Here is a 27,096-nt window from a genome sequence, read left to right as displayed (position 1 = left end):
AATGTCCATAAGTCTCTCCACCTTAGATTCTGATTTGAGCCATCTACTTATCCATCCAGGTCGGAAACTAGGGTTTGCTTTCCTTCCTCTTAAAAGATTAAAAGGTGAAACTTTGGTGACAGAGTGTGGTGTCGTTCTATAAAACCACAACATGCTGTCCAAAGACTTGACAACATCATGGTTCCCAGACAATGCCCATTGTATGCACTCCCAACCACACAATTCATCCTTTCCACAAGTCAATTTGTTTGTGGGTGAAATAAACAACTCTTCAAGTGCTTTACCCCACATGAAATCAGAAATGTTGCCAACTCATTGCTTATAAACTGAGCTCTATTGTCTGAGAACAGGACCTCAGGAAACCCTTCTCTCATACAAACCTCCCTCAAAAACACAACTACACTCGCAGCATTGGCATCCCTGATCATCTAAATTTCTGGCTATTTAGATGCATAGTCCATGTGAACTAAAATATATCTGCACCCACCAGGCAGAGACTCAAAAGGGCCCATCACGTCAATCCCTAACTTGACACATGAACCAGACGGGCACTCAGTGGGTAATTTGAGAAGCGTCACCAACTTAAAACTCTTTTCTGCAGCTCCACATACACAACAATTCTGTACCATTTTATTAATCTCACATCCATACTAGGCCACCAAAAAGCTTCTCGGATGAGATGCTTCTTGTCGCTCTCAAATGCCCCTCATGAGCTTTCCTGATGATCATTTGTCTGACTGAATGTGGAGTAATGAGTTTATCAGAGTGTAGTAACATACCATCCTCCAGAGAAATTTCACACTCGACCTTGCAATGTGGTTGAAAAAGAAGAGACAACACCTTCTCCCTAGGCCAGCCTTCCCTGACTAGCTCACACATGTGTTGCAGAAGGGTAACTTCCCTCAAAGCCCTCATCCAGTCTTTCTCAGAACCTAGGTTAAGTTCAGGTATGTCCACAGCAGCTACAAAACAGTCTTCAGCATCCTCATCACACAACTCCTTGAAATCTATCTCTTTGCTCTCATCTTTTCTCTGTGGAAAACGGTAAAGAAAGTCAGCCCTTCCATTTTTCCCACCTGAAATGTGGAACACATCAAACTGGTTTTGCAACAACCTGCTAACCACCCTCGTAATCCTAGGAGTACAACACTTGCTGGTCCTAGAACCAAGAATGGGAACTAAAGGCTTGTGATCAGTAAGCAGTTTGAAACGCTTTCTCCAAACATATGGACGATACTTCTCTATCACCCAAAGACAAGCCATGAATTCCTTCTCGATAACCGAGTACTGGAGCTCAGCGCTCCTAAGCCCCCTTGACGCAAATGCCACAGTATTCTCTTTCTCACCACACCTTGTGTAAGAATAGCTCCCAATCCCACCTGGCTCGCATCAACAGTGATACAACATGGTAAGTCTGGATCAAAAGGTTTAAGAGCCTCCCTGTTACTCAAACTGGATTTGACCATTTCAAAAGCAGCATCACATTCTTCAGACTGCGCACATGTGATCCTCTTCTTGAGTAAGTTGCTGGTGGGACGGACAATGGTGGCAAAATTTGGAATAAACCTCAAGTAATATTCACACAGACCAAGCAAGGATTTGACACCAGTTTTGTCCTTTGGGTTAGAAGCATTAATAATAGCTTTGATAACACACTGTCTAGGTCTTATTCCTTCCTGTGATATCAAATGGCCAAGATATTCTATTTCTCTACACAAAAATCTGCACTTCTCATTGCAGAGAACCACTCCATGGTTCTCAAATATTCTGAGCACTTTTTGAAGGCCAACATCATGTGATTGGGTATCTTTGGCATGAATTAACAACAATACACCTTCAACACCACTCAACAGAGTCTACATCACCCTTTGAATTACATATGCAGCAGATGCCAAACCAAAAGGCATCCGACGATATTGAAACATCCCGAGGGGAGGGACAAAAGCAGTAAGGGGGCTTGAGTCAGTATGTAACACTATCTGGTGATAGACACTGGCCAAATCAAGTTTGGAGAATACTTGAGCACCTTTGACATATGCAAATAAGTCACTGGGTTTGGGCAATGGGTGTGAGTTGACCCAAATTTCTCTATTGAGCAACCTCAAGTCTACAGACACATGCAATTGCCCACACCTTTTATGAGCAAATAAGGGTGACAACCACAAAAATGACTCAGTGAGTTCTATAATACCCTTGTCACACAAACTCATGAGTTCTTTGTTAAGATCTTCCCTCACACTGTATGGAACTCCTCTAAGTTTGTGCTTAACAGGGACAGCACCTTCCTTCACTATAATCTTATGTTGAAATCCACTAATCTTACCAAGTGTATCACCAAAAACAGAAGGAAAATTCTCCTTCCATTTCACCCCCTCCCCTTCGCAATAGGATCAACACAGCGAGAGGTATCTCCCACAACTGGTTCATTCCACAAATGCAGAGGAAATGTGCTCATCTCTGATCACAGAAATAACTTCCTTGTCAGACTCCTCTTCATACTCTACCAGACCCGCAATGGTTTTCTTTTGAGATTTTCTTTTAAGGCAAACTTCTTGCAAAATGCCCCACCTTTTTGCAAAAATGCATGTGACTTTTTCCGCAGGACATCTACCCCCTTTGGGGTGTGGGGCACTACCACATCGGAAACACATACTATTGGGGCTACTATTGTAAACCATATTCTTGGTACTTGTGGAAATGCTATTTCGAAAAAGCTTTTGTTTGAACTTACTTGCCCCCTCCACCACATTGACAGTCTAACAAGGCTTGTCATCCAATTCTTTCAATGAGAATTGCATTGACAAACAAACTGGTCTCTAATAGGTTGATCAGTAAAATTTTCAAATATGCAAACAAAAGGACTTCAAGCAAGTGGTACAAGCACTGGTTCTGCCGAGGCTGAACTACGGCAACGCTATGCTCTGTGGCCTTCCCATCACTGAACGCTGCAGCCAGACTGGTCACAGGTACCAAATGCAATGAGCACATTTTTCCCCATCCTAAAATCTCTTAAATGGTTGCCCTGCGAAGCTCGAATTCAGTTAAAGATTGCCGTTCTGGCGCACAAAGCCCTGCATTTCAAAATTCTCAGGTACCTAGCGCAAAAGCTTGAATTATCCTGCGGTGGGAGAGCCTCAAGAAGCGCTATGACTCTCCTCCTGAAACCACTCATCCTTAGCAAAAAGAGAACCGTCTCCGAGCCTTCTCCGGCGCTGCCCTAAGGATATGGAACTTTCTTCTACTGGAAGTACGCAGAATCTCTTCAACGACTGCTTTCAAACTGGAAGCCTAAAGATTGCTAATGAACACATTTTTACCTTAACTTGGGCTAGGATCACTTGCTCGAAATCATTGTTCCTACAACCGTTGTACCTTCATTTGATGCTGCTCTTCTTTACCGCATTGTGTGTCCCCCTTCGTAGCCCGTTATATTCCTGTTTAACGTATTACTCTCCTTGATTCACTTGACTGGGAAACAGGCGAGTTTTCCTGTTGTGTATTCCTACTTGATGTTGATATTGGATCTATGCTCTTCTTTTCCACATTGTGTACCCCCTTTTGTAGCCTGCTACATACCCGTTTATTGTACTACTCTCCTTGATTCTTTGGTCTGGGAATTATGCGATTATTTGACCGGGATTTATCCGATTATTCCTGTTGTGTATTCTTACTTGTTGTCGATATTAGATTTATGCCCTTGCTTCCTTCCTTTGTAAAGCGCTCTGATATACTTCGGGATCTTGTTCGCGCTATATAAAACTTTATAAATAAATAAAGATGCTAACCTCCGTAAAACTGACACATATGCATCTACGTCTTCTCCATCAGTCTGCTTCCTCTTGAAGAACTTGAGTCTTAATACCATAAGACTTGGTTGTTTGTCAAACCTGATTTTAAGTTTACGTCGTTTCTTGATATTCATCAACATTCTCAGCATCGTCATGCGGTAAGTCAGGCAAATGTTGGAAAATTGACCTGCCCTCAAACCCTAAAAAAGTGGAGTAATAAACAATTCTTCCTTTCCGCACCAAATCTTAGAGCACCAATTGCTCCAAAATAGGTTTCAAAAGCATCAAACCATACCTCCCACTTGACAGATGGTTCACAAGGACTGTCTAGAAATGCTGGAGGAGGCATGACCGCTTCCATCGTACACATGGTGAAAAAGGAAAAATGTAAAACAAGAATTTCTTGTGAAATACACAATAATCAAAACCCACAGTCTCAATATAACAGAATACAATACAGGGTACTCTGTAGAGAAATAATGAACTAAAGAATAATGGGATGCAATAAGACAAATAGAAATAACGGTGCAAACTGTATAAAGAAACCCAATATAGAAATTCAGAACATAACACATACCTGAACTACGGATGGATATGTGTGTGAAGCAATATAGGTGTGAAACAACTAAGGTATGTGGGAATTTTCTTTTTCTTTTTAAGCAAAAAAAATGTTGTTAAAACATTCTGTCAGTACTATAAATAGTTATGATAATATATTGTTTTCTTAGTCCCTGCTTCAGGCTGTTTATTTTTAGAATTGCCTGATTTTGTATTTCGATTCACAAGTGGCTTATTAGATCTTCAACCTCTGACCTTTGTCAATAGATGTTCACGTAATATCTGTGGTATTGTATTAAACAAAGAGAGAACTATTCAGTTGGCTACACAACTAGTTCTGCAACTCCCCAAAAAGCATCTACCCTTGCTCACATTATAGACATGTAACAATATGATAATGGTTGATATTCGTGCTTTAAGTTTTCACTTTAGTCTCATTCATGTTTGATAATTGCCTTAACAACTAGAACATGCATAAATAAGTATTATAATCAGGTACATTATGATTCTTGAGCAAAATCCTGTTAAGAAAGAGCCAGCAATGACTATTAGTGAATAATTTTAGGGATTTTCTCCACTGTTGTGGCAGATATAATATAAAAGTACAATAATGTTAGACAATGACCTGAACATCTTAGTTCTCAAAGATGGTCTGCCATAGGTAAGAAATGGCTTGCTTATTAGAAGTCTCAGGATTATTGCATAGTATATTTAGGGAAATCAACTAGTTTAGAAGACACAGGGCTGGGTCTTTTAGTGAAACACTACATTGTAGTATATAGGCAAGAACATCCTCCAAACCCCTCTGCTTTTTCAGCAGGACCAGTGGGTGGTTGGTAGGATTTGACCCTATGGACCACAGAGCACATGATGCAACAGACATCCATAAACTGTCATTCAAGTTCTCTGTGTGATAAAAACACTAGAAGTGGTCATGTGTACATGGACTCAAATGGTCGCAATGTAAGTCTGAACACAGATGAAGAAGTTACATCAATACAAACAAATCTTTAAAACAATTATAATATGACACATATGGACACTTTAGTGTACATTTAGGAACAATCTCAGTAGTTTATTTATCAGTCACTTGGTTGATAACTGATATACTAAACATATTAAAGTTGTAAGTTTGGGTCAACAAAGGCATGAGTTTCCAAGAGGGCACTTCAATTTCTTAGAGCATAGAACCCACCATGTTTGATTTCATTTAGTTCAGGATCCCACCTCATAATCCAACATGGTGTTATTCGTGTTTGGTTTCATTTAGGTCAGGGCCCTACCTCTGACAGTGAGGATTATTTACAGTAAATAAAACAAATGGGCAAAATACAATCGAAATGTTTGAATATGGAAAGAAGCCTCGGGTAAAAGATTGTTTTTATTTACACCTCACCTAGAACTCAAGTAAAGGAGGAATCTTGGTATTTAAAGGTCACTATTTGTCTCACATGTGTGCTTTTGTTTTGTCACAGAAAGTCATATTTTGAGCATATGTTTGTAGGCTAATGAAACAATGTAGCTGTACAAAGCTCAAGGCTTGTAACGTCCTTGTTCTTCACAATAGTTTACGGTCAGCCAAATCACATCTTTCATTTAACTACCTGTCTGGTTAGGTTATATCAAGTTATACATATTTGTTTACCTTATTTGACATTGGCATTCTTCTAGCTCCCTTTTGTTGAGTTGACTTGATTTTAAAGTAGTTTCCATTTTCCTTGCAGCATTAACTAATTCATCGAGCTGTACGGAGAAAACCAAACAAAGTAACAGTTATCATGGACCTTCACCCATCAACTATTATTTTCATTTCATTAACAATAATAATATTACCTTATAACAGAGCCATTACCGACTACCTCGCCCCCACCTCCCCGAGTGGGATATAGCTTTGACACAGGGCCATAGGGACAGATTAGGCTCACCGCTATAGAACCTTTCTTGGATTTTCTCTTTATTCTTCCTTTCCTATCCTCTCTCTTTCTATCATCCTCTACCTAATTTCCCAGCAAGTCAATACAGAAGGGTTTTGCTAAACATGTATACCAAAGTACCTGTACTTTACTACAACACAACTAAGTTTGGCTAAACCTCGTAACAGAAATGCCAATGTACCTGCTTATAAAATTAATAAAATACTTTGAAATGAAAAAATAAATGTTGCCAAGGAACAAAAGACAGTTGAAGTAGAAAAGGCATTGGTCAAATATTATGTTACACACTTGTTAATACTGTTTTAATGAAAATACAAATTCGAGGAAAATGGTAATAAGTATAAAAATAATTCTTAAAATATTAAGCAGAGCAACAGTAGCTTTAAGGGTGACCACCTCACTCCGGGTCACTATAAACACTATCTCCAGTCCTCAATTTTCCAGCTACAAAGACGTGATTTCAGGTGTATTAGTCTAATTAGGTAAATGAACGCAAAACAAGACAACACCCAGAATGCATTGGTGTAGGAAATTGATTCTCTGATTTTTTGCTGGATATTTACTGTGCGTGATTCTCACCACTGGAGTCCCAGTCACAGTAAATTCTGTGTAAATGGACTGAATGCTAACAGCTTGTGCTCACCTTTTATGATAAGGGAGCTGATGTGCATCTAGATTAACAGGTTCTGGGCTGGTTACAAATCAGCATGTGAGACTACCATCTATCTCAGCCCCGTATCTGCTCAAAAAAGGGCCACTCAGGGATTGGTGCTGACCTGATGTAGCTGTATCATGCGAGTGAACATTCATAGTGTAAGCCTGTAGTACTTTGCTCACTGCATTATGCCTTATGGTCAAAATCTGCACCATTGCATAGTTTCATCATACCTAGCGATACCAGTCAGGTATCAATTTTAGGGTAAACATGCATCCGGAGTGCATATCTGCTGACACTTTCTGATAGCTGTACACCTTTTGTAACTTTGAACATTGTCATATTTCCCTACTCAGCCATAGTCAAATTTCAGGCCTATTCTCTATCCTATTGAACTGAGATAATTACACTGTTGGCAAGCAGGAGGACCATAGGCCTTCCTACAAAATAGAGTCATTAACAGTGCTTGGGCCAGTTCCTGGGAAGGGTATGGTTGGGGAGGAAATCGGCATGTTGAAGTACTGGGTTTTTCAGAACCAACCCAGCGGTGCCAGGGGACACACCCGAAGACTTCGAGTTCTTCCTGTTTCAGACCACAGAAACACAGAGTCTTCTAGGTGAAGTCAAAGATCGTATTTATTGGCTGCAGACCAATCACAGGTATCCGAGAAGTACAACACGATGTATGTTCTCAGGAGACTGCTCCAAACCAAAAACCAGTCTTTTCTTATATACAGAATATTACGCTCTGGGCAACACCGCCCCTTTTTTACAAGTGGTCGTTCACATATTTTCGCTTCAAAGAAAGAGCACAGTCATGATGATAATCCCACATTTCAGCTCGATCAGCACATAATTATTTACCCAGCGAGGCTCAGAACCCTCATCAGATATCAGCAGACCCCAATATTACGGACACCTCCTCCTCGTAAAACAAGCCATAAAGTAGGAAACAGAGTCAGGTGTGAAAGAGATTAGTCAGGGTTCGTGTGGGATGCACGACTTTATGATGTGTTGGGCCCTGATGCTAATCCCATTTGGCCGCAGTAAAAGGAACCGGCCGGGCAGGACTGACCTGGGGCAGCGGAGTCAGTTTGCACAGGTCACAAAGAAGTCAAAGAAAGATTGCGTGTCCTTTAGGCCTAGGCATGGCCTCAATGCGAAGCCTATGTGAGGGCAACCACAAAATGGTTACCGTTTGAAAATGGAACCCGAGGGTTTAATATGTAGTATTGCATACACGGTGAGTTCATCGGGGAAACGTGACGAAAACACTCATACATACCGCATTAGTCATTTGCGGTCCGCTGATACCAAAATCGGCAGGGTAGGACCATGCTACCAACATGGTTCCGAAATTTACAGTACCACAGACCCTCCTTTTGCCCTTACAAAGGCAATAACTATACTTATACTAATCTGAGTCCAGGTCCATATTCATAAAGTCATGAAGATGTTGCTGCAGCATCATCCTATTGCTTAGCTCGTCCCTTGATACAGGGTTCCTTACACATGATGCAACACAGAGGCTACACATTGCAGGAGCACACTGTGTACATAGACAGAACAGGAAAACAATGGCTAAGATCGTCCCAGTGACTATTAGAATCTTCCATCCCCAAGCTGATATCAGTTCCCAGAACCACCCCATCATCGACCAGTCTCCTTTATTCACATGAATGGATTCGGAAATCTTGTGCAGTTTGGAAATGGCCTGATAGACTGTCGGAGCGTTATCTGGTATGAAAATATAGCAGCTTGATTGGATAACCTTACATACCCCACCACGGTCTGCAAGTATGACATCTAGAACCAAACGGTTCTGCAACGTCATGAGGCGATCCGCTTGGAGCTCAGCTGTCAAGTTACCAAGGGCACCAGCCGTTACATTAACAGTGGTTTCAACTACACAAGTCAGTTTTCTCAGGTTCCTACTATTGACCATTGGTCCCCAAAACGGCCGGAAACCCAGGAAAAAGTCTCCCGCTTCCTGACCGGCAGTATCCTCCTTACTAACAACGCCTCTCACAACTCTGGTCTTGTGATAATCAGAGGCGGCAGTAAATGTCGGCGGTAGCAAATTTGCAACACAACACGTGCCCGAGAAATCAGGGGGCAACCATGTATATGCTCGATCATTACAAACAAAGTATGTACCCTTGGCAGCCAAAAACGCAGGGGAAAACTGTGATGGGAAAATGTACGTTTCAGCACAGTCACTCTTCCCCAATTGAGCTCTTGGATTCTGACCATTACCTTGTAAACAGAACCGACCTATGTGGGGTACGACCCAAATCGGAGATGAACTTTTACGCTGTTTCTCGCCCAGACTAATGCTATACCCCGTCGCGTTCCAACCCACATAAGCTCGCAACTCATCCTTGGGGATAGATGAATATGCATCGATATCTCTACTCATATCAGCAACTCCTCTCATCAAGGCTTTATTGTTCGTGCTAGGTCTAATGGAACGCGGTGGTCGCGGGGAGTAGGTTTCAAGCGCAAAAAGAAACATAGTCTGGAATGCCCATGATGACCCATTATAGCTAAACGGCAGCACTAGATATGGGATACCTTTATTAATGGTATGCGGCATCAAACCACACACCCAGCAATTTGTCGTATTCATAACTAGTTGGTGCTGGTGCAGAAGTTGAATAAACAAATTGTTTACGAACTCAGAACGTCTAGCTTGTTCGTGTTCAGGCAGAGGGTGGAAAGAGTGTGAGGAAACAGTAGGAGGAGGTATGGGCTGTATAGTGGGTGCAAACGGCACTTGAAAGGACAATAATACATAACCTACAGAAAACATCATCATGCTAAATAGGACAAACAGACATAATATTACAAAACGTTTGCTATTCATTACTTTACATATTCTGCTCTTAAAATTTATTTCCTCAGCGGGTCTCTTCATCTCGAAAAACTCCATCCTCTAATCGTGCTGTTCGCGGCGGATGAGTGTCTTCTGCTAAGGAGTACACCTGTCAGTCCAGGGAACGCCCTAGACCAACCAGACCGTTGACCTAACGTCTCCGGCTTGTACCCCAAAGTCTTGGCACCGCGACCCTGCAGCTGAACCCGGATGGCGGTTCGAAAAAGCAAAAATAAGAAAGTTTGTCAGATGGAAGAGAGAGCTGCACTTCTCAAAAAAAAAATATAAAAGAAAAATAATTTTTATTTGTCCATAGTTCTCGGCCTCAAATTGTAGCGACTTCTTGCAGGTACTGTTTGGTCTTGAAACAAGAGTTCAGGCTCTGTAGTGTCCAATTGGATTGACGGTGGCACAGTTTCTTGCAAGATGTCATCGCTTTCCTTCTCAGAAAGCGTTCCTTTTACTCGTGCATCCCTAAACGGCAGAAAACGAGGCACAGTCTCAGTCTCTGAGTCAGCGATCCCTTCCTGGACCCACTGGTCATAAGGCAGTGGCAAAGGGACCCTCTTGCAGTGAACGCGGTGTATCCACTTCTTTTTCCCTTTTACTCGAACAGCCGATCTCGTGGAAAGAAGGACGAGATGGGGGCCGGTCCAACGGGGCTCATCATTTTTTGTCCTCTTGAAGTTTTTGACCAGCACCCATGGTCCAGGATTGATAGGATGTCCTGGAGTTTCAGAGACCTGAGGCAGAGTATCATGCACCTGTTGGTGTAAAACACGCAATTTAGCCGTCAATTGATACAAATAATCAAGCAGTACTGGATGTTCGATCTCACTGAATTTTGTAGGCCTTGGCACTCCCCATATATTGGCCGGGCGGCCAAACACGATTTCGTAGGGACTAAGTCCCACTCGTGAATGCACAGTCATTCTTGTTGATAGGAGTGCTAAGGGCAGAGCGTCAGGCCATTTAAGACCAGAACTTGCTTGAATCTTAGCCAACTTAAGTTTCAAAGTGCCATTGTAACACTCTACTAGTCCAGCTGATTGGGGGTGATTTGCAGCGTGGAATTTCTGCTTTATACCTAGTCCCTCACATACATTCTTCATCACTCGTCCCACAAATTCACTCCCATTATCACTCCATACCATTCTTGGCATTCCAAACCTAGGGAAAAATTCCTTGACAAGGGCTTTAGCTGTGGGTAAGGCAGTATTGTCTTTTAGGGGATATGCTTCTATCCACCTTGAAAAAGCGCAGACAACAACAAGTACATATTTCAAATTGTTGTACCTTTCCATGTGGATGAAATCTAGCTGCAAAACCTCAAACGGATACGTTGGAGGCGCAAAATGAGCAGCTGGAGTTGGGGTTCCCCTACCAGGATTGTATTTCAAACATACCATGCAATTTTTGACCACATTCTCTGCACACTTGGGAATTCCAGCATTCTGCCATACTGGAGCCAACAACTTACAAATCCCTTTCACACTGATATGCGCCATTCCATGTGCCATCGTGACCACTGGAAGCACATATGCATCAGGTAACAACCATCGCCGGTGTTCTGACAAATCAATCCAACAACCATTTTCATCCAATTTACCCTTACTTTCTTTCCACATGCTCAATTCTTTCTCTGTGGCTTCAGCTTGAAGGGACTTCACACTCTCTATCGTGACTTCACACATTCCAACATCACCAACCCATCTTGCAGGGCCTGCAACATACATTCGATTCGTCACATCTTTTGCTGTTTCTTTCGCGATTTCGTCAGCAAACGCATTACCACGACCAACATCATCAATAACCTTCTTGTGTGCACTGCATTTCACAATCGCAACTTGTAATGGCAAGGTCAACGACTCAAGGAGATCATTCACCAACTGACCATTCTGAATCTTAGTTCCATGCGAAGTCAGGAACCCACGTTCTTTCCACAAGCGCCCAAAACTATGGGCCACGCCAAAGGCATACTGACTGTCAGTATATATGCTCACTTTCATTCCTTTCGACAACACGCATGCTCTTGTAAGTGCAATTAATTCTGCTGCTTGAGCCGAATTATGTGGTATACGTGCAGTTTCAACAATCGTGTGCAAAGTCGTGACAGCATATGCAGCAGTCGTATCACCATTCGGAAGCTTGAAGCACGAGCCATCCACCCATAAGGTACCATCACACTCAACCAGGGGAGTATCTTTAAGATCCACTCTCCCTTTTGTTTCTTCTTCTGTTCTGAACAGACAATCATGCTGTTCAATCTCATCTGTGTCTGCTGAAATCGGTAATGATGTAGCTGGATTCAACGTATTGCACCTTTTTATGTGCACATGACTCGCTAGTAGTGTCAACTCATAACCTGACAATCGAGCACTAGTTAAGGGCTGTGTCTTGGTCCTGTTTAATAACGTGTCCACTGCGTGTGGAACCATCACGATCAACGTGTTATTTATTACTAACCCAGCAGACTGTCGAATAGACACAGCTGCTGCCGCTGTGGCTCTCAAGCAACTTGGCAATGCCTTAGCTACTGGATCCAAAGTCGACGAAAAATACGCGCATGGACGCTGTCTGTCTCCAAAAGACTGTGTCAGCACTGACAACGCACAACCTTCTTTCTCGTGAACATACAATGTAAAAGGTTTACTGTAGTCGGGGGTACCCAACACAGGAGCCGAACATAATGCCTTACGTAATTCCGAAAAACTTTTCTGACACTCTTCAGACCATGGGACGGGATTCGGTGTATCTTTGCATGTTAATGCTATCAAAGGTTTTGCCAGCAAAGAAAAACTCGGGATCCATTGCCTACAGTATGAAGTAATACCCAAGAAAGCATGCACTTCTCTCTGTGTTCTTGGCACGCTCAATTGTGCAATGGCCTGAATTCTTTCTGGGGTCAGTTTCCTTCCCTCCTTCGACAAGAGATGACCTAAGTAGGTCACTTCTTGTCGACAATATTGCAGTTTTGAGAGAGACACTTTGTGATGAAAGGCAGACAAATGACGCAACAATGACAATGTAGCTTCTTTACAAATCTCCTCAGTATCCGCGGCGATTAGTAAATCGTCAACATACTGAATAAGGGTAGCACCACTAGGTAGAACAATTGTATCAAGCTGCGCTTTTAAAGCCTGACTGTATATTGATGGACTTTCACAGTAGCCCTGTGGAGCGCGTTTAAAGCGGAAGCTGCGACCTCCTAAACTAAAACCAAAAATATCCCTGCTTTCCTCTGCAATCGGGATGCTAAAGAAAGCATTCTTTAAGTCAATCACTGAGAACCAAGCAGCGCAAGCTGGGATCATAGTTAACAAGGCAGTTATATCAGGGACAACTGGAAACTGTGGCACAACTATCTTATTGACCTCTCTAAGATCGATCACAAATCTGTAAACAGGTGGCTGAGAAGGGTCAGTACGTTTTAAAACAGGCAGAACCGGACTATTGCAAACGTTGCCTCTTGTCTCTTCAATTACATCCTTTTCAATCAAGTCATAGATGATCGCTAACAACGCTTTCTCACCTTCATTAGAGATCTTGTACTGGGGAATGTGTGGCAATTTAACATTGGCTTTCAAAGTGACCACATATGGCGGTATTTCCAAGAGACCCACATCGTTAGGACCAGTAGCCCAAAGGACATCCGGAAGAGATGACAATTCAGCTGGCAGTTTATTCTTCAACAAATACATTGGAGAAATCACTTCCCTACCCAGTGTAAGTTGTACTCCCGAGGGGGAACAATATAATGTTGCATGTAATCTCTTTAACAAATCCAATCCTAACAGGTTTTCCCCACATCCTGTCGTTAGGATAAGGGGTGCTTTCAGCTCACAAGGTCCAACAGAAAGGGGCATAGGACTAGAGATCGGGTTCCTAACCGGGGCGCCAGAAAAACCTACTGAAACATTCATTTCGCCAGACAAAGGCGTGCCAGGGAGTTTTGAGTGCATAATTGAACTCTTTGCAGCACCAGTATCCAACAGAAAGGGCTCTGACACACCCGCTGTAGTCACCTTAACATACGGTCCACTCTGGTCCACTGGTACTGAAACAACTCCCTCTCTTTGTCTAGGGCTGTCCTAGTAATCATTACCTTCCGCATTTCCATCTTCTGCATAATAGTCGTTATTTTAGTACTGAGCTGTCCCACCAGTTACATTGGCCTGCTGATCAAAACTGTTCATCGTATTTTGAGGCGGAAGAGGACGCGCATTCTGGGGAACGTTCCCACGCCCTCTACCTCTAGGAGCTTGCTGACCACCTCTACCTCTCGCGCCATAAGCATTATTCGTGCGCTGCAACAATATAGGACAACTATAATTAAAATGACCTTCTTCTTTGCAATACGAACACTGATTGGGACCCACAGGAACACGCGGTTGGGAATACCCGAACCTTTGCGAGTTACTCTGAAACTGTTGGGGTTGTTGATAGTTACTCTGACCTTGCTTATAGTTATTCTGATCTCCACGTGGCGGGTAAGCCTGCAGTAAAAGAACCTTCGTCTTTAATTCTTTTGTTTTCTTGTCTGCTCTATCCTTCTCATCTTTATCCCTATTTTCGTAATACTGTGCAGTAGCCAGTATTTGCGCTGATGAGGAAACAGCCCAAGAACTCTCTGAATCGGGAAGCAAATTATGCACAAATTTATCAACAAATAACCGTTGACCACCTTCCGTACTCATGTCTTGACCACTGTGGTCGATAAATGTTTCTTCAAACCTGGTGAAGAAATCAGACACTGTTTCGTCTTTCTTTTGTTTGCATGCGGATAATTTATCCCAATTCACACGCATCGCCGGCATTAAAGTCTTCATGTAGGTAATACTTCTACCAGGGAGTTCTGCTACTAAGGGCTCAGGTTTCGCACCACCAACTTGTCTAGTGTCTGTAGCAGTGATATTAGCCCATGTGCCACCTAGTTCTGCAGCATGATCTGTATTACGAATCAACCCCCATAAAGGCTGCGGAACGACATTCCCGAACAACAGATCTATGTCAGCTAGGTTCATGACACACGATTCTGCAGTCTGTGATAACTCCTTATAATATCCTGCGGGGTTTTTACGGGGATCAGGCAATGTCTGCTTAAGGGCTAAAACTTCTGATCGCTTCCAAGGAACATGTACCCAAACACGCTGAAAATGAGCTGGCATAGCAGCGATACCTAGAGCGGCATCAGCTGCAACAGCGTCCTTCCATACTGGAGGGACTTCTCTCATAGGGTATTGTTTAACCTTCCTATCAGAGGAGTCATGTTCAAACAGTGACTGAGAAGGACCCTCGATCCTAAAAGACAATAATGTCGCAACTGCTTTCTCAACATCGGGACCCACAATCGTACCTTTTCCAAATTCAAACCGTACATGACACAATTCCTGCGGGCTTAAGTCTAAACCATGATCTTCCAATTCCTCACAGAGGAATTCACACATTTTCTCAAAAACGTATCTCTGTTTTGGTGCTTCCCATTGATGAAAAACATTTACAACAGACTCTACATCATATCTTGAAGGATAAACAATCCATCTACGTGCCATGCGGTCTAATACTTCTTTCTCTCCAGAACCAGGCAGCTGACTACGCAACTGCTTACGCTGTGAACCAGGGGTCGTACTAGATGACCGAAAGAGAGGCGATATAAAACTAGTGACCGCACTAGCTATTCGTTGTCGTGTAGAAGGAGAAGTTGAGGCAAGAACAGGGGGAAAGACAGAGGGAAGAAAAACGGGTGAAGATACAGGTACAGGGGTCGTATCAGGAAGAGCGCCGAGGGAGGCAGCTGATGTACTAGGTAAAGTCGCAGGAAGCGCAGAAGAGATAGGCAGCGGAACCGGCGGCCCTTGAGAGGGCTGCGCCGTAGGCATAGGAGCCGGATGAGGAGGAGCTGGCGGGAAAGCTTGCGGCAAATTAACTGGAGGCCGTACATTTAAAGGCTGCGGAGGCGCTGTAGCACTCTGCGCATTCGAGGGTGGCGAACTCAGCAAATGTGACATTAGGGGATCTTTCTCTTTTTCTTTTGACGCATCTTGCTGAAGGGGCGGCAAAACTGGGTAGCATTTATCAATCACTAGTTTACGTTGCCTGCGCAACTGCTCATTCATCTGTTCTTCTTCATTGTCTTTAAACTGCAAGGCTGCTTGCATTATCGACATACCTTTCTCTCTTTTATTTTTCTTCGCTAATTTGATTTCTTTCTGCTTGGCTTCCTTTCGCCATAGGCGGAAAGAATAAAACATCGCCGGCCGGGCTTTCCTTTTAAATAATTTAACCTCTAAGTTATCCAAAATCTCTGTGTCGAAACTACCATATTGGGGCCATTTTAAATCACCATCTTTCCTGGTGTATCGGATCCATACTTCATTATACGTAATGGGGCCCACGCCATGTTTCACATAAAGCTCATACGTTGGAGTTCCAATTGGAGGAACCGGACACGAATCCTCTAATCGGGAGTCCCTATTACAACCCAAACAAAACAAATTTCCAAATATACTAGAACCAGGCATCGTCGCTCACTAGTCTAGTTTCAAACTGCAAAGGATTATCGAATACGATAGTCTCGTGAATACACAAGTCCTTTGGCTTTGGCACTTGCAAGTTCCAAATCAAAGCGATCCCAAAGGGATACCAAACTAAGAACTGGGAGACGCTCCACTTATACTTAACTGAGGTATCGATGACGTCACCAGAAGACTCGTTAAATCGTTTCGCTCTACCAAATCATCAAGGGTCCAAAACAGGGCGATAGTCAGGGCAGCAGTCCTTTGTAGCCGTCGGGACGCGGAGAACCTCGCAGTAAAGACTTTCGGACCACGTCGACATGCAGGGGTCGATGAAGTGGCGGCCTTCCTCCAGAATTTTCACACAAAGCTCCTCACGAACCTCTGGCTTGGACCGGTACCGCTGAAATCGCCCCACGTTGGGCGCCAACTGAAATACTGGGTTTTTCAGAACCAACCCAGCGGTGCCAGGGGACACACCCGAAGACTTCGATTTCTTCCTGTTTCAGACCACAGAAACACAGAGTCTTCTAAGTGAAGTCAAAGATCGTATTTATTGGCTGCAGACCAATCACAGGTATCCGAGAAGTACAACACGATGTATGTTCTCAGGAGACTGCTCCAAACCAAAAACCAGTCTTTTCTTATATTCAGAATATTACGCTCTGGGCAACACCGCCCCTATTTTACAAGTGGTCGTTCACATATTTACGCTTCAAAGAAAGAGCACAGTCATGATGATAATCCCACATTTCAGCTCGGTCAGCACATAATTATTTACCCAGCGAGGCTCAGAACCCTCATCAGATATCAGCAGACCCCAATAAAACGGACACCTCCTCCTCGTAAAACAAGCCATAAAGTAGGAAACAGAGTCAGGTGTGAAAGAGATTAGTCAGGGTTCGTGTGGGATGCACGACTTTATGATGTGTTGGGCCCTGATGCTAATCCCATTTGGCCGCAGTAAAAGGAACCGGCCGGGCAGGACTGACCTCGGGCAGCGGAGTCAGTTTGCACAGGTCACAAAGAAGTCAAAGAAAGATTGCGTGTCCTTTAGGCCTAGGCATGGCCTCAATGCGCAGCCTATGTGAGGGCAACCACAAAATGGTTACCGTTTTAAAATGGAACCCGAGGGTTTAATATGTAGTATTGCATACACGGTGAGTTCATCGGGGAAACGTGACGAAAACACTCATACATACAGCATTAGTCATTTGCGGTCCGCTGATACCAAAATCGGCAGGGTAGGACCATGCTACCAACATGGTTCCGAAATTTACAGTACCATAATGTGCTAATTAAATCTTCACATGGCACCTGACCTGTGCAGTTTATGTACGGTGCAGATGAGTTGCATAAATTGTAACAATACTTTATAGTACTGAATATACTGCTGTAGTAGATATATAAAAGGGGTCTCTCAGGGGTGGTCTCAAATTATAATTACAGGGAACAGAATGTGCTTATTTGTTGCCATGCTAGAAGTAAAGTGGCTCTTAACAACCACTGTGCTTCCTTTATCACTGTGGAAAGTATCTGTGTCACCTCTTAAGTGCCTCTAGAAAGATTGCTTAAGCTGCATTTCTTAGGGGCAGAATTTAAAACTGTTTCTTTCAAATGGTTTACATCCACAAATTGCAAGCAAAAATTCTCAACCTGCTATAACCTAAAAGTCCTGCATGAAAAAATGACCTTTCACTTACTTCCATCCCATATTTGTTTTCAATTGCATCTCTGCTTCCCTTCTACCGTCTGTCTGCATCTTCTGTATATAAATTACTCTAAATCTCATGTTTATTCATTTTAAGTTCTTTTTGGAAGCCACATCGATCTATTGATTCCAGCATACAGCTGCTTCTCACATAGCCCCCTCAAATAATAACATCTATGTCAATAATGTCCCACTAATAAACTGGAGAGAATGCAAGGAATTAGCATGCAAAACTAACCCCAATAACTAATGGCCTGACTTCTAACTTTGGGCTCCTGGGTAGCGTGCAATTTGCCATACAGCGCTTCAATAGCTCATCAGGGGTGGAAGTTCTATATAAATGCAATTAAAAATGTAAACACACATATGGCCCTTTGAGAAGTCATATTTCCCAGGCTCAACCATAATCAGATTTCAGACCTTTTGTCGGCCCTACCGGATGGAGATAATTGCACTCCTGGCCCACATAAGGATCATAGGCATTCCAACACAATAGAGCCAATAAAGGTGTTTGGCCCAGTTCCTAGGAAGGGAAGAGTTGTGGAGAAAATCGGCATATGCTAATTAAATGTTCAAATTCCACCTGACCTGGGCAAGCCCATGCCCACAGAAACAAAGAGGGAGGGTCAGATCTCTTGAGCCAAACAAGGGAGGGGCACCCCTTTGATGTTTTGGTGGGATGGTGGGAAGGGATCAGGCAACTAAGCTAGCAGGCGGGGCTGAATTTTCAGGGAAAGTCTTTCCATGAACAATTTGAAGCTGTTATGTTAAAATGTATCAAAATGCTATGTAAGAGGGATAGGGCAGGAATGGACTATTGACATAACACCCTAGGATTGGGTCCAGAAGTTTCAACCCCTACCTAAAAACCCCTGCACAAGGGAGGGACACTTGAGAAGTCATTGGACATGGGACAGCGATTAGGAATAATACCCAGCTGGAAGGAGAAGCCACCAGACTCTACTGAAAAGATGTACAAAGGGCATAGACTTCAGCTGGCATCCAGGACTAGCATAGGTCTCTCCAGGGCCAGTGGTGTTGGCTCGATTATGCCCTCTGAGAAACAGTTGAGGAAATTGATCTGATGGGGAACCTTGAGGATTCCCCTGAGACTTCTGTAGACTGGCCGTATAGGAGTATGCCATTCTCAAGGAAGGTGGCTACTGCCTCCAATGTTGCCACACAGGTGCTCTGCAAAAAGGCCAAAGGTAAGAGGTCTGGTCATGGTGGCGGGGGGTGTTCTGCTTTGGAAGATGCCCACCAAGCAGGAAAGAGCATTAGGAGCCCAGGCAGAGGACAGGCGTGGTGAAGGGAGCCTTAAATTTCAAGCTTCCTAATAAAAAGCAAAGTTAGAGACAGAGTGACTGTAGAAAATGCTACTAGAGGCTAGAGCTCATCCCCTGGAGCAAAACAACATCAAAATGATGTAAATCAGCCCTACCTCGTCCCCTGGGGGAGAGGGCAGAGTGTGTAGCGCTCTGCTGCAAGTTACTTTACAGTCTTTTGGAGGAGCCAAGCCCCCATGGGTTGACACCACCTCCTTCATTTATTTTGAATGGCAAGGGGTATATGTGAGGGCCACGCCCCCGATCCACTTTTGGCCCTCGGGTGCTTTTTCCCAGGGCCAATGCATAATGGATTGTACAAGGAGGTCCCATCCCCTGGACTGAAGACCAAACCAGGGGGTGCCTGGGTCAGACCAGAGCACTAGGAGCACAATGGGTGATTCTTCAGTCCTGCATGTGTCCATGTCTGGAGGGAGTGGGTGCACCTATCAGCTGTTCCCTGCCCAGGTTCTATGTGGGTGGGCAAGATGGACAAAGCTGACTCCTGCGTTGCTTTCCTAGAAGCTTTTTTTAATATCTAATTTTTGGGGGAAGTTTTATATAGCACGAACTTGACCCAAAGGTATCAGGGCGCTTTACATGTGCACCAGTTACGTTACAGATGGACACATTCATTTTTTTGGTAGGCAGGGGGAGATTACGTGATTTTCCAGAATCACAGGATGTTGAGCGTCCTTGCAGAGACTCAAACCCAGTTCCCCAGCTTCAAGATCAACCACATCCTCTCCCAAAACCTTTTCATTTGGGCAGGGAGCCGGCAGGGGTCACGGGGGCCTTGGGATTGTCCTGTGTCCCAATCATGGTAGCACCGGGTGCCATAGTTGACATGGGTACATGTTTTTCTTTAAAAAGGAAAGCTGTGGCAGGATACCACATAACTGAAAAGTGTGATGCCGAGTGAGGCTACTCATTCAATATTTATACTCAAGGGAAGGCACGCCCATTAAGCCCACACAAGGGGGCTCCAAAATTTGCATATCAGCTGTTTTGGTGACCTTGGAAGGACAGGGGTACATCCAAGGGATTTTGGAAGTGTTGTGAGCAGCTGCAGGAATTGCAGCAGCACCCAGAAGATTACCCCAAATGTTGCCCTAAGCCTCCCAGGGGCTTGTATTTATGTTTTAAAGCTCTCTCTGAGACTGTATATTTGTACATGGGATCTGGAGTGTGGGGATCTTTGTCAGCTAGTTCTAAAGTTGTGGGGCAGCAGTGCATCGATAGACATAAGACTCTAGGACATATTTTATTCAGTATAGTAGGGGTTGGATTGCTTTACTTCACTATGTTGAGAGAGTCAAGTGCTATAATGGGGTAGGTGGTTGCAGGTAAAGAGAAAGCTGCGGATTTATTACATGTGAAGGACTAATAACTCAATTTTTTTACAATTGGGTTATCACACATAAGTCCAGGACTGGAACCTGTGTTCGTAATAACCTGGAGGTGGGTGGTCACCCTTGTAATTTATTCTCAATAGAAAGTGCGCTCACAATATCGCACAATATGCCTAACTGAAACTGACTTTTTCATCTTAGCCAGCAAGAAAGAGGGTTTTGCATTCTGTTGCTATATATGGCTTGCCTAGAAACAGCTTTAAGTGTCATACTCCTACCTCTGCCACACATATTGCGTATTTTCTCAATCCCATTCTTATTCCTGCTCTTACTCGTGCACTTACTTCTACTTATGCTTACTCTTACTCATCTTTCTACTTACTATGGATGATTTATGCCTATCTTGCGTCCATTTTCTCCTATTACCACTTACTCCTTCTTACACCTACTCTTTCTCTTAGTTATGTTTACACATGCTGATCTTACTCTTAAACATGCCTACTCTTACTCCTTCTCATGTCTACTCTTACCTTTACTCTTAAGTCTACTCTTACTCTTCTTACTAATTACACCTACTCATACTTTTCCTCCTGTTCCTAAATCTTATTCTGACACTTACTTCTACACTTACTTATACTTGATCCCAGTTAGTCCTACTCTTACTTCTTATTCTTACTCATACTCTTATTCCCATGCTTACCTCTACATCCACCTCCTTAGTCCTACTTGATCGTCCTCTTGCTCTTCCTGCCCCTACTATTCCTAATCTCCTGCTCATACTCTTTCTTTCTTAGCTTCCGCCGAACTCTTCTTTCTTTCTCCCTCCTATCTTGTCTAATAGTTCTACGTATAGGTTATGGCACATCTATTCTACTACTATGCCGACACCTACCACTACTCATAGTCTCCTACAATCTACTGTACTCCTTCATCCTGTACTCCTCTCCCCTGTACTTCTTTTTTATACACCATTGATCCACTCATCCATCTGTTCCTCACCACAGATGATCGACTGTTCATCATTTAATGGTCAGCATGTGGAGCTGGAAGATAAATTATATTTGTTGACCTACTCCAACAATTTGCCACTAACTTACGTACAGAGCCCTCATCAGTACCAGGACTTTTTAAGTCTGGTCATGTAACTTATTGAACTCTATGGAATGCAACCTTTAATCTTCATATTGACTAACAAGTTAACTCTTCCCCATTCAATTCACTCAACAAACTCTTCAAAGTACCTACCCATCCAATTTTCCTGTTCTTACTATCTGGCACTATATTCATCAACCCAAGAGCTTTCACTTTAAAACAACACAATGAACCTCAGCAGTATCAAATGCACTAATTTTTACCAACATTCCAGTGCAAAAATCAACTGTCACGTAATGTACCTGCTTCTAGATGCAGATCATCCAAAGTCCATCAACCTGAAATCTTCAGCCTAATTTTTTACTATGATTTGGTCATTCTGTATTCTCATTGATTTATGAGTTCCTCAATTATATAAAACCAACTATGCTGGCAGAGAATATCACTTAGTAAACTGCATTGTTGTCATTCAAAAGAACATCCTTAAATGCAGATTTATACCATCACAATCAATGACACATTGAAATGCCTCATAAACACTGCCCATTGCCACTTTAAGTGCTTTTTAGCTACATACCAAATAGCACATGGCCAAACATAAACCAATTTAATTGAGAAGTTGCCAGAATATGTTACCTCAAAAAAGAGATGTCTGATTAAAGTGTCCATCTAAGGGATTTCAATCTCGACTGGGACAATGTCAAGTGGAAATATTATGCTATCCTAGTTAATCTAGCATTGCACCATTATTTTTACCAGCCTTCTTCCTAGGATACACACTACAAAGGTAAAATTCTTATTCTCATCTCTGCCAATCCAGACTTCTTCAAATGCTTTTCCCGGTTTAAATTGGTTAGTCTTACCACTTTGATACACAAAAACAACAGTCTTACCACTTTCCCAATCACTTCCACATTATTGCTAGCACATCAGTCTTGACCAACAATTTCCCTGTCACGAAAAGTTGGATTTGCCCTGTAAGAAAACAACCTTTCATACTCCAAGACCTAATCTCCTATAAACTCCACCCATTGGCTTATATCAATGACACTATAAAGAAATATGATAATATCATCAATGAAGTTGTAAAGTTAGTAGTCATCTCCAACAAAAAAAAACAAAAAAAATACCAGGCTAACCATGGTTTCTGAATCAATATACAAGAAGTCCAGATCAGAAACCTAGAAAACAAAAAAGAAGAGGCAAATATCCAAAAATGCAATGCTATTCACCAAACCAAAAAGGATGGGTAAAGATTAAAAACATGCTGTCCTGTGGGCTATATCCAGCTTTATCAAACAGTAACTCACCATCTCATCTAACCCTTTCCAGTTTCTCATCTTGTACATTTGATTCAATACTATAAATTGCCCTGTATCCATATTCCTTTCCTTGCTTAATGTGAAAAAGCCTGCACTATTTTCCGAATAAGTTCAATCAGATGCAAATTCGTATCAGACCCTTTATCAAGTAAAGTGCCCCCAACAAAAAACTACAAAGACCAGAAGCTCCCATTCCTATTAAAAACTAAACTCTATCCTCCATTGCTAAGCTGCCCAAACCAACCAAATAGTATGTAGACCATTAGCCTGCCAATATCATAAAAGAAAGCATTTACATTTTCGAATAACCCAGGTACTACCTGATTAATGCAGCACTAACCCTTGGAAATGTTCAGTCTCCTTAAGGATTGGACAAAGTAGCTCCATCCTCCATAAACCTAATCTCAATCCAGACCTGTTATCCAACATTCAACTAGTTTCCAACCGTTCTTAGCAATGGAAAGCCATTCCTTACCTAGTCATGAGAGACTGAATACTGGATGATTGTTCGGCACATAAACAGAATACCATCATTGCCAATTGAGGTGGGCGAGCTGCTGAAACACACATTGTAACACATTTGCAGGGTGTAAGCGTACTCTATTGTATGATTAATAAATACAAGTGATATTCCTTTTCAGAAGTAACACACTGTATATATTGTGGGATAATATATACTGGCACCACATATGCTTGATCACTATTTTCTAATGTCATGCCATACAGTAGTTATTGAATACAGATGGTACCCTTTTACAGAAGCCATACACAATGTATAATATGCAATAGGACCCCGTTTTCTGTTGTCTGCCTAAATATGAAATTTCTCTCCAGAAGTCATTTGCTATGTCCATTGCATAATACACTCCCTGTTTCTATTGATATTTTCATAATTAAGGCATGTGAATGATCTGTCTCTACAGGAGTCAATAACTGTGTTTATTGTGTAATACAACTCAGGTTTTTATTGAGATTGTGATCATTAATCCTCTACATAGGTCCTGCACTGTGTATATTGTGGAACAGGACCTTTGTTTTTAACTGTCCTGCTCCATTTATGGGACCCATCCTTCCACTTTTTTCTACTCTTTTCTATTTTATTTAAAATGAATTACCATTATATAACTTTAGTGTAGGCACAATACATTTAATGAAGCTGTCAGGGGCATTGTACACTTAAACACTGCCTCGTTGCATTTTGACGATGGATGTTATGCTCCCGGTGGTTTTCAATACATTATCCGGAGCCTTGCAGAAGAAAGACTTCGCTTCTCTGATCAGACGTGCACGCCGATGCCCTCAGTAACGTCGCGTTCTGTCCCTGAAGAAGCATTTGGTCCAGAGAGCCGGGAAAGTGAAGCGCGTGAGTTGACACGCTCCTTAGAAGTCGATGATTAATCTCCTTACCGACTTCTGACAATCCTTTTGTTTTTTGTTTCAGTTTCCCAGAACACTGATTCATTCACACATGGAATATCTGGAATTATTTTGCCTCTTTATCATGGGTACACTTGGATTTCCCCATTTGTACTCTAAGCAAAGGCCTAGACTTTCCATTTATGGGTGTTTGTGGGGATCTCATCTAGCTGAATCTATGAGATCGGCCTATCATTATGAGGTAGGTTTCCTCACAAACCTGTTCTATCACACTTGTGCGTTTAGATGGTTGATGGTAGATGGATGTTCCTCGGGAGAGGATGTGGCCTAAGGGCTAGGTTGGTCGACCTCAAACCTCGGGAACAATCTTCGTGTCTCACCAGGAACACCAACATCCAGCGATTCTGGGCAAATCACATAATCTCCCCGTGCCCGACAAAAATAAAATGAATCAGACCGTCTGTTACGCAATTGGTGCTCATGTAAAGTGCCCTGATACTTTCAGGTTTAGTTTGTGCTATACAAAACAAAACAAAATTGTATTTTTAACTAACTGCAAATTTTCTACAACCCCAGATTGAATAGGTGAAGGTTGTGGATATTAACCACTTAATCGAGAGAGAAGGGTGTATCGAGGTAAAACACCTTCCCACCAATTTAGGTTACTGTTTTTATTGTATTATTGGAAATGCGGGTGTTTTTAATGGGACCCACTTTATATTGATTAAGTGTGTCTTTTTTAGGTTGACGTATACAAATCACCATCCTGATGAAGACTTGTGTGCAAGGGTTTAATCAACCTCATGCAAATGTCAGGTTGAAACGCCGACAACAATAAATCCATAAACCTGGATTGAGTATATATATTCCTATGAGTATTTGCCACCCAGCGATTTATATTTTTGTACCGAACTCATCAATCAATCTGTGGCTGTTCTGACTCATCGTAAAGTAGTGCAGAGGGCTAAAAAGCCTGCTGCAAAGTACGTGCACAATTCAGATCAAAGAATCGTATTTTTAGGTGGATAACTTAGTGGGTTACTACTTTTGTCACAAAGATCAATTTGTTACTTTCAGTTCATAAATTACAATCCTAAAATGGCACAGTGACCTATGAACTGTCAACAAAGAGCTGCAAGCAACCTGTTTGGTATAGGTTAGAACATGGGTACTCATAGTACGACCCGCGGGCCCGGCAAGCCTTCCTTGGCGGCCCGCAGACCTTGCAGACATCGTACCTGTGTTGGTTTTTTTTTGTGTCAGCAAACACCGCCGGTTGCAGCAGCGCGGACTCTGAGAGACTCTGCTCAATGGGGGCCGGGCGATTCCAGCGATAGTCAGAGTGGAGATGCAGGGGCGCTAAGAAGAGGTGAAATACAACAAAGTCTCATTAACAAGTAAATGGCCTTTTAAAGACCTGTGAAGTACTCGGGTGCGGCTGTGTGTGTGCCCGGGAAGCTGTCTCGACCCGGGCTGCCACACACGCAGGGTGAGGTGACAGAAGACAGCAGACTGTGAGAGCCAGTGAGGTGACGGAGGGCAGGAGGGAGTGAGTGCCGGGTGAGATGGCAGAGGGTGACAGAGGGCAGCAGGGAGTGAGAGCCGGGTGAGGTAACAGAGGGCAGCAGGGAGTGAGAGCCGGGTGAGGTGGCAGAGGGCAGCAGGGAGTGAGAGCCGGGTGAGGTGACAGAGGGCAGCAGGGACTTAGAGCCGGGTGAGGTGACAGAGGGCAGCAGGGAGTGAGAGCCGGGTGAGGTGACGGAGGGCAGCAGGGAGTGAGAGCCGGGTGAGGTGACAGAGGGCAGCAGGGAGTGAGAGCCGGGAGAGGTGACAGAGGGCAGCAGGGACTGAGAGCCGGGTGAGGTGACAGAGGGCAGTAGGGAGTGAGAGCCGGGTGAGGTCTGCGTTAAGAGCCTGTGATGTGATGTTTCCCGCCAGCCTGTAGTCAGAGGGTTGAGCCATTAGAATGTTATGTTTTCCCGTCTTTCCTTATCCTAATGTTGCTAAAAAGGGTTTGTTTGGGTAGATATACATTCTTATTAACAAAGCCATCTCAGCCACTGTGGTATGTTTTAAATCCAAACACTCTTAAATTATACTGCTGACAGTGTTTAATTTGAGCCGGGGTTTCCGGTGCTCGGCATCAACACTTAATTGACAGTACCGGGAGTTTTGACAGTCTGCCACATGGTGGCTTGTATATCTCATTTAGAGATCAGGACAAGAACAGTTTTTTACATAAAAATGACTAATACTTGTCACCCAAGCCATTCTTATATAATTGGGGACATGGAATAGTCTGAATTGGAATAGTCTGAATTGTCACACTTGTAGCAGTGTGATGGTGAGCAGTTATGTTGGTACTGCAATTGACAGCGCTGGCAAGGGTAATAGTTGTCACAAGCTGCAGTTGCCTCCTGTCGAGGGCCCTGGCACTTATGTTTTTACAAATTAAGTACTAAGTCTGCCTACTAGCATGGATGACGTTTTCCCTACACCTTATAATCCCCATTGTTTTATGTAACATTAACTATAGACTGATTTACACACGCATGAGTCATCATTTCTGCAAAATGTGTGTGTGTGATGTAA

General features: G+C 43.0%; 1 protein-coding gene across 1 annotated transcript in view; it reads right to left on the bottom strand.

Moving 5' to 3' along the window:
- The window catches only part of CC2D2B (coiled-coil and C2 domain containing 2B), a 1,427,481-nt gene that overhangs the window by 908,144 nt on the left and 492,241 nt on the right, over positions 1-27,096 (bottom strand). The window contains 1 exon segment of the mRNA XM_085622020.1: positions 5,992-6,089. Within this exon segment, the coding sequence (XP_085478146.1) occupies positions 5,992-6,089 (98 nt within the window).

This window comes from Triturus cristatus, chromosome 1_2 (genome assembly GCF_964204655.1).
Source record: "Triturus cristatus chromosome 1_2, aTriCri1.1, whole genome shotgun sequence".
NCBI lineage: Eukaryota > Metazoa > Chordata > Amphibia > Caudata > Salamandridae > Triturus > Triturus cristatus.
The sequence above is the reverse complement of the archived record's forward strand: the minus strand, read 5'-3'. Positions and strand labels throughout refer to the sequence as shown.